Below are 11,329 nucleotides of genomic sequence, written 5' to 3' on the forward strand. Positions count from 1 at the left end.
CAATATTCGGTATTTATCTTGTTTAGTTATCTGACGTGTTAAAAATGCCCCAATGCCTTTTAGGCAGACAGCTATCATCTATTGTCGCGGATATCGAATCGTTTTTATTAATATCTGAGTTAGTTTTACTTGTAAAATTAGCAGCTTCCATACCGAATCCAGGTTCTGAAGAGAAATGACTAAGTTTCATTTCTCTTAACCCTTTTGGTTTTTTTAGCTACTAAAAATAATTTCATCAAAAATAGAAAAAATCATTTATCATTTATTTATTTAAAATAAATACTTTTTTATGGGAAATTTAACTACCAAATAAGGGATTGCGTATATAAATTATACTACAAATTAAAATTAAATTGAAAAAAAAAAAATTACCATTAAAACCAAATCTCTATTTTTTTTTCGAAATTTTTTAAAAACAGTTTTAAAAACTTTTCAAAGTAAAACGATAGTAATTTTATTGTTTTTTATTGTTATTTAAATATATTATGTTATTATAGTGATGTTATTATAAGAATAGAATGAAATCTGCGTTCAAATACCAGGAACGACTATCAACTAGGAGAAATTAAATCACAGCAGTCAAGTTTTCTTATTACAAACCGAGGTCCATCAATATGGAATCGTTTCCAAAATAAAAATATTAAAGACCTAAAAAGCATTTCATCGTTTAAACAACAAACTAAAATGCATCTCCTTAATTCCTGTCATATATATTATAGTTTACAGTATTTGTTTTCAGATTTTTTTGTATTTTTTCTTTTTATTTATCTTTTATTTTTTTCTTCTTATGTGTTTTAATTTTATTAAATTTTTTATTTTTCTTTAAAAATTAAAGTATTTTTTTATTTTTATTTCAATAGTGACTAAAGGGGCTCTATGAAAAGGTTGTGATGATAAACGCATCATCCTTAACTTTTTTGAGTCCCTGACTGATTATAACAGTATATTATAAATTAAAAAGATTAAAAACGTTTTTTATAAAGGTTTTTTATGTTTACGACTAGCTGGAGTTACCCGGCGTTGCCCGGGCCAATATTTAAACTGGCTTACCTGATATCTGTACACAAAAATGGTCCCAAAAAATGGTCCCCCCTGACCCCGGGGTCAGGGGGGCTTATTTTTGGGCCCCCTTGACCCCGGGGATCGGGGTACGGGGTCAAAACCCAGCTAAGAACCTTCTCCCCCTCGAGGACTACCCCCATGCCAAATTTCATCGAGATCGGTCCGGCGGTTTGGATTTCTATAGAGAACAAACAAACAAACACACACACAAACACACATTGCCCTTTATATATATTAAGAAGATAGCTGGAGTTACCCGGCGTTGCCCGGGCCAATATTTAAACTGGCTTACCTGATATCTGTACATAAAAATGGGCCCAAAAATGGGCCCAATAAATGGTCCCCCTTAACTCCGGGGGTCGGGGTACGGGGTCAAAACCCAGCTAAGAACCTTCTCCCCCTCGAGGACTACCCCCATGCAAAATTTCATCGAGATCGGTCCGGCGGTTTGGATTTCTATAGAGAACAAACAAACACACACACATTGCCCTTTATATATATTAAGATGTTATTTATTTTATATGAAAAATTGTAATATTGTTTAATCAGCGAAATAAAAGTTAAATAAATAAAAATAAATAATAATTAATAATAATAACATTAAAATATTTAGAAACTTTCATCGTTTTTCTTCGATATCGTAAAGTTATTAAATTTATTGACGAAAAAAAACTCAGCGGCTGTTTTTCCTGTGTAATGGATAACAAAAATAATTGTAGATGGCCATGCTCCTATAAGACCCACAGTGATAACCAAGCAATTAAAAAGTGAGAAGATTATATAGATGATTGGACTGATTATGATATAAGTATTTTGTATAACTCTGGTTAGTTATTTTATGTATATTTTTACAAATATATATTTTTTATAGTATATAATTTTTTTCCTTTTTTTGGTTATTTTGAAGAATTTTTCTTACAATTTTTTAATTTTGATTTTTTTATTTACCTATAACTAAATAAGAGAAAAATTACAGCAAAAGTTTCTTCAGAATTTTTTTCAAACAACGAGGGTGAAGATCTGATAAATTTAAAAGAAAGCAGATTTCAGAAGAGTCTCTGTCCTACAAGTGATGATCATGATGATTGTGATGATGATATCATTACATAATTTTGATGATCATATGTAATTTAGATAATGATCATCTTATCATGATGTTGGTTTACTTTCATTATTTTATAGAGATGTATATTATCACAAATTTGTATATTTAAGTTCAGAATCTGATACTCCACAGTTACTGAAAAAAAAAAAAAAGTTGTAAATAATAAATAAAGACACTTGCTCCAGCCCGTGCTATTCCTCCTTTAACATTTTTATGTGTTGAAACATTCGACTTCTTCAGATCATTTAAGAATAAATAAATTTTTAAAACTTCTGTTTCAGAAGTTTTAGAAGAGGATGTATTTTTATAATTTTTTTATTTGAATATTCTTTTTTCTTATTACAAATGAATTCTAAAATGTTCTGAAACAATCTTTTTGTTAGTTTATGTAAGTAGGATGCAAATATGCATCAAAATTTATCAAGTTAAATTGATGGAAGTACTTTTTCAAAAGCAATCAGTTAGACAACTGTTGGGATCGAGACCCATCCACTTTTTTTTTTTTTTTTTTTTTTTAGGTGCCCCAAGAAGTCCTAACGGTCTTGTCACAGAGCACCGCGGAAGTGCATTTAACCAGAAAGTTCACGCCTCCTTCCTTACCGTGACGCGAAAATTTGTCCAGAGCTCGTTTCGAACCTGGATTTCCTGCTTATAAAGCAAGCGCTCTAACCACTGCGCCACGGCCGCACAAATCCACTTCTATGGTATTGTATTTTATTTAATAGAAAGTGTTTTTTGTTTTTTTGTTTGAAGAATTTTTGTTTGAAGAATTTTTTTTAAAAATTGACCAAAATTTTTTTTAAAAATTGACCTTTCAATATTGACCAAAAATTTTCAATGGGCCTGCATTCGGGTAAGTTTGGCGGATTATCTTTTTTTGGTACAATTTCAATATTTTTAGCCTTTAAATATTCCAATACGCTTTTGACATAATGAGCAGATGCAAGATCTGGCCAGAACACAAAATTTTTTAATATATATATATATATATATATATATATATATATATATATATATATATATATATATATAGCCAGAACACAAAATTATCATTTAAATGATGCTCTTCTATAAACGGGATAAGTCTTTTTTGAACATAATGCCTTAAGTAAATAAACTGGTTGATAGCGTTGCTAGATTCTCGAAAATATGGTTTTAGGTACTTATGGCCGAAATAGCGATCCAGACCATTATTTTTTTGGAAACTTCTCTTTTTGGCTGTATTTTACATTCGGTAAAGTATCACTGGAGTCGTAACTAGCATTTATCGAACTTTGATTTAAAGTAAAATACGACTCATCGTCAATGATCCATTCAAAGTCTCGGTAATTTTGGTAAAGCCGACTGCAGCATGTTCGAGTTCTTAGCATCTTTTGCTCATCTCGATTCGGAATCTTTTACTTTTTATAACATTTGATAGCAGACTGATTTCTGAGTATTTTTTTTTTGCATTTTCGTTTATTTCGTCATCCAGCTAACTTTATTTTTTTTAATATTTATTTATATTTTTAACTTTGCCGTAGAAAGTTACAATTTATAAAACAACACAAATAATAAAACAAATGGCTGTAATAAAAAGAAGACATCAGTTTGTCTTATTGCCGAGCCCCATTGTGGCTTCATTACAGATCGTTTTTTACAACAAAATATATAATATCGTGATAAATGCTTGTAATAATATATATATAAAATGTGTAAAACTACGTTTCACAATTAATATAACTGTTTATATATAAAGTCGTTTTGTAAAATAAATATAGAATAAATAAAAGTAAAAGCAAATAAAAGAAATAAATTGTGCTTTTTTACATTTTTTTACTAAAAAAAAAGAAAACTTAAGTCCTTCTTTAACTTTAAGTATTTCTTTTGATAGTAAGAATCTGGGGAAAAACTTTCCATAAATAAGGTCCGCGGTGTTGGATTGAGTATGAATTTGACTTTAATGTAAATTTTGGGATGACAAAGTTGTTATATGAGAATCTAATAGGGTATTAATGATATATTTCGCTAAAATAGGGTTGAAATATCGGTGGAAATATGGACTCATATAAAATATGGAGTCCATTTTTATTTTGTATATAAACTGTAAAACAAGATTTATGTTAATTTTGTATACATTCAACCCTCTAAGTTTGCATAAGAGAGGTTTACAAGACACTTTTTTCTTACTCCAAAGACAATTCTACAGGCATGTTTTTGTTTACTGTAGAGTTTTTTAAGCTTAACATTATTTGTGCTTGCCCAGGCCATGTTATCATAGCTTAGGTGACTATGTATTGATGAAAAGTATAAACTTTTTAAAGATATGAAATTTATGAAAGGTTTTGCCTTATACATTAATGAAATATTTCTTGAGAGCTTTCTCTCTAAAGTGTTTATATGGAGCTTCACAACAAATTTTCATCCAAGAAAAACCATACCAAAAAAGTTTATGAAAGTTTCTCTTTTTATATTAGTATTATTAATTTTTAGATCAGGTAGTTTAAGAGGAATATTTTCATTTTTATCTGATTTATGAAATAGGATGAATTTGGTCTTTTTGACACTCAAAGAGAGTTTGTTACACCTGAACCACTCGTTTATTTTATGTAATTCTTTGTTAACTACGTTAAAAAGTATCATCTTAATGTCTTTACATGAATAAAACAAATTGGAGTCATACGCAAACAAGATTAAATTTAATAAGTTTGATGTTGAATATAAATCATTTATATAAAGTAAAAATTCTATTCGTAAAAGTTTGCGGGGTTCCCGAAGGCTCGATCTTGGGACCATTATGTCCCAAGATCGAGTCTTCAGGAACCCCAGAAGTTATGGCGCTATTTGTTGTTTCTGTTGTTTCGTACTGAATATATTGTTTTCTGTTTGACAAATAATCTTTAAACTAAAGTAAGTTGTTATTTTTTACTCCATACACTTCAAGTTTTTTTAGAAGAATGTCGTGATTTACGGTGTCAAAAGCTTTAGAAAGATCAATAAAAACTCCTAACGTAAAGCAATCATTACTAAAAGCATTAAATATATGAGTAACTAGCTCAATTATAGCATGGTCGGTTGTGTGGTTTTTTTTTAAATCCAAATTGTTTACCGTATAAAAAATTGTTTTCCGTCAAATAATTTTTAAGTCTATTATACATGAAGCGTTCTAGTAATTTGGAAAAACATGATAAAACTGATAAAGGTCTATAATTATTAGTACTAAAATCATCTCCAGATTTAAAAATAGGGGTAACTCGGGCAATTTTTAGTTTATCTGGGATCATGCTTGATTTCAGTGAAAGATCGAAGATGTGATGCAACGATGGTTCAATGATATCAAATACTGATTTTACAACAAAGCTTCTGATATTATTAAAGCCCGCACTTTTGTTATTTTTTTGAGTATTAAAAGTGGATCGCAATTCATTAGAATCTAGATTTATTTTTTTCATAATCTTTTCTGAGGTAAGGTTCTTAATCAAGTAAGAATGAAACATTTTCTCGTAATCCATAAATTCTTATTTATTTCTTCTATTTCTGTCTTCAAACTTTCTTTTTTGCTTCGTCCAAATTTTCTTGTACGTAAACGATTTTATATGAAACGCTTGCAATTTCGCTATTAATTACTTTGTTTAAATCTTTATTAAAAGATATAATTTTTTCATTAACTAAAGTATCTTGAGTGAACTCATACTTTTCCGTACTTCAACAGTTGTTGTAAAGTTTTTTATTTTTCTTCTACTAATGACAAACGTTTAGTAATTTTTCTCGATCGATTTCAAGACTTTATCAATTTTTTCATTTTTAAATGTTGCATTTACAAAAATAATCTTTAGAATTGAATATTCTTGTACTTTGAATTTTTCTTCTAACATACTTTCAATGTCTTTTTTGCTTGCCATTTTTAATTTAATGATATTTTTTAAAATATAAATATATAAAAGCAAAAATGTTAAAAAATAAAAAGCGAAATTCAAAAAAAGAATATATACCAAAAGTTTTTTTTTTAAGTCAAAATAGTTTCGTATATCAGCAAACAAATTTAAAGTACCTTTAATAAAAATGTTTCTTATTTCATCTTTACATACATTTTCTTCGCTTTGATTCATAATTATCATTAGTTCATTCTTGAGCAAATATCTAATTTTAAATTCAAATTTTCTCAATAAATATTTCATAGTAAAAATTTTGTTTTTATAATGATACTTCATCCTGTTACAAAATATTTCCGTGACAAGAGTTTCTAATAAAATGTTGCCCTACTCTCTACAACCCGCGTTTGCGCCGTATCCAAACAAAATAAATTCAAAATTGTTAAAATGAGGATAATTTTTGGGATAAATTTGATCAAGAACATCAAGGGGAAAAAGTATCAAAGGTTTTTCGCATTTATGCATCTTATGAAATAATTTTCCTTCATGTTTATTACATTGGGGGCATATTTCATCTTAAAAATAGATAAGAGAAGATAAAATCAAAATAAAAGTTGCAATTGGAATTTTGGTTTATCCTCCTCTGGCTAATTGTCATATAGAGGCCACATTACCAAGGACCGCAAAGACAAGTTCGGCTCCTAAAGGAGCGTCATAACCCGCTCTACGGACCAAGAGTAAAGTGATTTTAGAACAAAGATATGTTAGAGTGAAAGATAGAAGTAGTCGATTTAGAAAGATAGCATTAAGACAGCGGACAGGATTGCACGGGATATTAGAAGGTGCAATAGAAATTTGTTCGCGAATTAATTTTTAACTAATACGTAAAATAAAAGTTGCAATTAATAACTTATTATATAACTTGTATATATGCCAATGTTGACATTATTTTAAGATAACATATTTAATCTTTTTTGCTTGTGGTTACATCTTTCTTTTTTACATCTTTCTTTTTTATCATTTTAGTAGTTTAATCAAAAACAATCATGCTGATAGTAACAAAGCATTTGTAGCTATCTAGTAGATAAAAGCTCCGCTTATTAGCTACCTAACTACCTATTTATAGTTATGCTTTAGCAAGCTACAAACTTACGATATATAGTTCTCACTTTACTATTTAAAAATAGCAAGCTAAAAACACGCGATATGTATACATATTGCAATAAAAATAAGTGGCTCTAGCCACCTGTACTGTCACTAAGTACTACGTAACTGTTGTTACATAAATACTGCATAACAACAGTTATGTAGAACTTATCGACGATACCGCGATATGCAGCTATAGATATATCGTAATAATATCGCAAGCTGCAAAGAAGTAGCCAACGACGAATTACAAAGCTACAATGCTATGATAACTAGCTAAAGATGTACTGTAGTATCGATAGCAACAAAGCTAAGATTGTTTAAGTTCAATTATTATCACAAATATGTTAGATTTAATACTAAAAGTCGAACTTTTTGAAAGGTAAAAGACAAAATGAAACATTAAATTGAGAAGGAAATCACCTTGAAATTGTTGTAAATCTAGCCATTTGTAGCTCATATCCCAGGGGGTAAGTTTTTCCTGATCCGGTTTTATTTTAAAAACAGTCTTTGAATAACTTTACGATCTTCTAATTCTAGTTTGGTATTAAAGAGGCCAAAAAACTATTATTTAAAAGACTTTGTACCAAATAATAGAGTTAGATGAAGCAAGTAATAAAAGGATTAACGAAATTAAAAACAATGGCGAAAAACAAAATATCAAAGGCTTCAAAAAAAAAATTTTTTGCAGCTGTTTCGGTTACCAAATTGTTCTTGTTATTTTGGTACCATAAAAACTATTGGTTTGTACTCTAAACGTCTTGTTTATACGCCAATATATTTAAACATATTTAAGTAACATCAACCAAACTTCAAGGATCATCTTGCCACAAGAGAAAACAAACTATTAGCAAATAAATAATAAGTTGGAAATTAGTTATTTTATCAACTATTGTTTGGTAGTTAATAATTAATTGATGTTGTTTAATAGTTTTATTTAACAGCTAATCAACAAAACAGTAATTAATAGGATATAATAATATGCATACACTCAGAAATATATCTATATATATATATATATATATATATATATATATATATATATATATATATATATATATATATATATATATATATATATATATATATATATATATATATATATATATACATATATATTATATGTTTCAACTTTGCAGTCAAAAACATTCAAACAATTAACTTCAATCAATATTTGATTTCTTAAAGTTTGCATTAGCAAGTTTAATAATTATGTATTTTTAAAATTTGTCAATTTAACTTTTAAATTTAACTGCTAAACTTTAGAGTAAAAAAATATAAAATCAAAAAGGATATCAAATCAAGCTAGTCATATATTTACCAATAAACCTAGATAATGATCATGCAAAGCATATTATGTCATATGTTCTATAAAACTAAATATACATATACTTGTGTTATAGACGCAAAATAAGCTGAAAGTAATATATAATTTGCGCAAATAAAGATAGCCGTAATTGCTAAGTTAAAAAAAATCTTAATTTTAACAATAAAAAATTTAACGACGCAGTAATTAAATTAATTTCCTAACAACTTACTTTCACACTATTTTATGACAACACTTTTTTCACCGACAAGTAAATTTTACAGGATGCTTAAAAAGCGACACATTTGTGTTATTGCTATAAACGCAAGCTCCTCGAAACTTATTTGCAATGGTTGAAATTGAAAATTTTGGTTCAACTTAAAATGAGAACTGTAAAAAAATTTTTCTGGAAAATAAACTCATTTGTTATTCTAATTAGCTTGTTGTTGATTTTAGTCGGGGTTGTTGTCGACACATGGTGGATAAAATATGATAATAATGAAACTGTAAAGAATGGTTTATGGAAAGAATGCAATCAGAAAAATGATACTTTAGTGTGTAAAATAAGACAAAATATTTTGATGTTTAAATACGAGCAAAACAAAGGTACATAACTGACATAAGATTTCTGTTTTTGCGTAAATTTTATATAATAAATGTTATATTATACAAAGGTACATAACTACATATTTTAAATACATATTATATACAAAGGTACATAATTGACATAAGATTTCTGTTTTTGCTTAAATTTTATATAATAAATGTTATACTATATATTAAACAACTTTTTAAGTATATTTTAAACATTTAGTTGCCATCAAAAGCAGTATTAGTTAAAAAAAAATACTTAAAGCATTTAATGTTACATATACCTCAAAACAACTTTTTTTTCAAGGTGCAACTATAAAGCTTTAATAACATAATTAACCGTTGTTTGATTTTTTGTACTTAAAACTGTCTAAACCTTTAAATAACAATAAAATAAAGGGTTGTTTTTTTCACGCATTTGAAAGAGATTATGAATAAATTGTTAACTTGAAGAAATAAATTCAAATTACTTTTATTTAGATTGGATTATTATTTTGCTAACCGCAGTTGAATTGTTTGCTGCTTTATCATTATCAACTTCACTTTATATTTCTTATGGCGATAATAAAAAAAGACGGATTGCCGTTTTTTTTATTCTTCTATTTACACTTTCAAACGGTGAGAATAATTTATATCCAGGTTACAATAAAAAATTTTTGTTTGCATGGTCGAGTTTTTACACTTTCTTTACTTTTTTTAACTTTCTTTACTATACATATAATAATTCATTTTTTTGTTATTTGTATTGACGGTAATAGATATAAAGAATGGTTTTTAATCATGATTTGTATTGACGGTAATAGATATAAAGAATGGTTTTTAGTCATGATTTGTATTGACGGTAATAGATATAAAGAATGGTTTTTAGTCATGATTTGTATTGACGGTAATAGATATAAAGAATGGTTTTTAGTCATGATTTGTATTGACGGTAATAGATATAAAGAATGGTTTTTAGTCATGATTTTCCATATCCAAAAGCTGTAACAACATCCGGGTGTTGTGTACACGTTACCTTAAATAAATTTTTAGTAAATAATATTATGTTTTAGTATAATTTTATTTTTAGTACTCTTTTCCATTGCCTTCATTTCATTTACGGAAGTTATGTTTATTAACGAGCTGTTAGTATACAATCGTGGTTGGTGTTTATATTTGACATACTTGGGCTCTTTCATGATTGGATTAGCTTATTTATTCACTTGCATGCTTGTTTATTGGACTTATAACGTAAATAAAAATAAACCTTATAAAACTGCTAATAATTCTTGCGAGGATGAAACGTTGCACGAAAGCATTTTGCTCGCTGGAGAAGAAACGCAGAAAAATGAAAAAAGAATATCACAATTCGCTACAAGTTTTCAATGAGCAAGTGCAACAATCAATAACTTTTAGGATGACTTTATCTATAGATATGGATAATTATAAATAAAACTTTATTATTTTTGTTTATATATATATAACTATACTTTATTAGACTATTGAATATGTTGATAAGAAAAGTTTTTTATTTACTACTACTACTACTACTACTATTACTACTACTACTACTACTGCTACTGCTACTGCTACTGCTACTGCTACTGCTACTGCTACTGCTACTGCTACTGCTACTGCTACTACTACTACTACTACTACTTCTGCTATTTTAAAATGTGTGAAACGAAATTTTTTTACTCTTTGCAAATTAACAAAAAGCATTCTACTCTAGTTTTAGTTCAAACTAAAAACGTAAAAATTTAAAACGAGTACACATTACAAGTTAACACATTACAAGTTAACACATTGTTTTAACTCATGTAATGACAGTTAATTTTCCAGGCAGCACATCTCCATATAAAGTTGCACATGGTTTTTGTTGGATTTTTAAAACCCCTAAAACAAAAAGAATAAAACGTGACAAAAATACGGTTTTAATTTTGTGAAATTAATTATTATTATTAACAAAACACAAATTAGGATATTAAGCTCTTATAAATGGTTTCCTATTACGAAAACGTAGTGTAATATTATAATAAGTAACAAATGTAAATCCAGTGATAAAAACTCTCAACAATTAACTTCGACTTTAAGTTTCTTGAGGTTTTTCTATAGTAAATGTAAATCCAGTGATAAAAACTCTATATAATACTTCTATATTGTTTTTTTTCTATAGTAAAACAAAAAAGAGACTTAAAGAGTATATTATCAAAAATTTAAATAAATGAGAAAAATAATTTTAGCTTTAATTTTTATAGATAATTCCTATACTCAAGATGCAATCGTATG

The 11,329-nt window shown here is 27.6% G+C and overlaps 1 protein-coding gene across 1 annotated transcript; it reads left to right on the top strand.

Moving 5' to 3' along the window:
• The first annotated feature begins 8,717 nt into the window (after positions 1–8,717).
• On the top strand, positions 8,718–10,565 carry LOC124814621 (uncharacterized). The gene is made up of 3 exons (XM_065798333.1): positions 8,718–9,076; positions 9,542–9,679; positions 10,131–10,565. Exons 1-3 carry the CDS (start codon positions 8,854–8,856, stop codon positions 10,427–10,429), a joined length of 660 nt encoding a protein of 219 aa, XP_065654405.1. The 5' UTR covers positions 8,718–8,853; the 3' UTR covers positions 10,430–10,565.
• The last annotated feature ends 764 nt before the right edge of the window (positions 10,566–11,329 follow it).

This window comes from Hydra vulgaris, chromosome 06 (genome assembly GCF_038396675.1).
Source record: "Hydra vulgaris chromosome 06, alternate assembly HydraT2T_AEP".
In the NCBI taxonomy this organism is placed as follows: domain Eukaryota; kingdom Metazoa; phylum Cnidaria; class Hydrozoa; order Anthoathecata; family Hydridae; genus Hydra; species Hydra vulgaris.

Excerpts from the sequence above, each read along its gene's own strand:
- LOC124814621 (XM_065798333.1), top strand. The coding sequence starts at position 8,854 with ATGAGAACTGTAAAAAAATTTTTCTGGAAAATAAACTCATTTGTTATT. Across the intron at positions 9,077-9,541 it reads TAAATACGAGCAAAACAAAG|ATTGGATTATTATTTTGCTA; the intron begins GTACATAACTGA and ends ACTTTTATTTAG. Across the intron at positions 9,680-10,130 it reads TCTATTTACACTTTCAAACG|TACTCTTTTCCATTGCCTTC; the intron begins GTGAGAATAATT and ends TTTTATTTTTAG.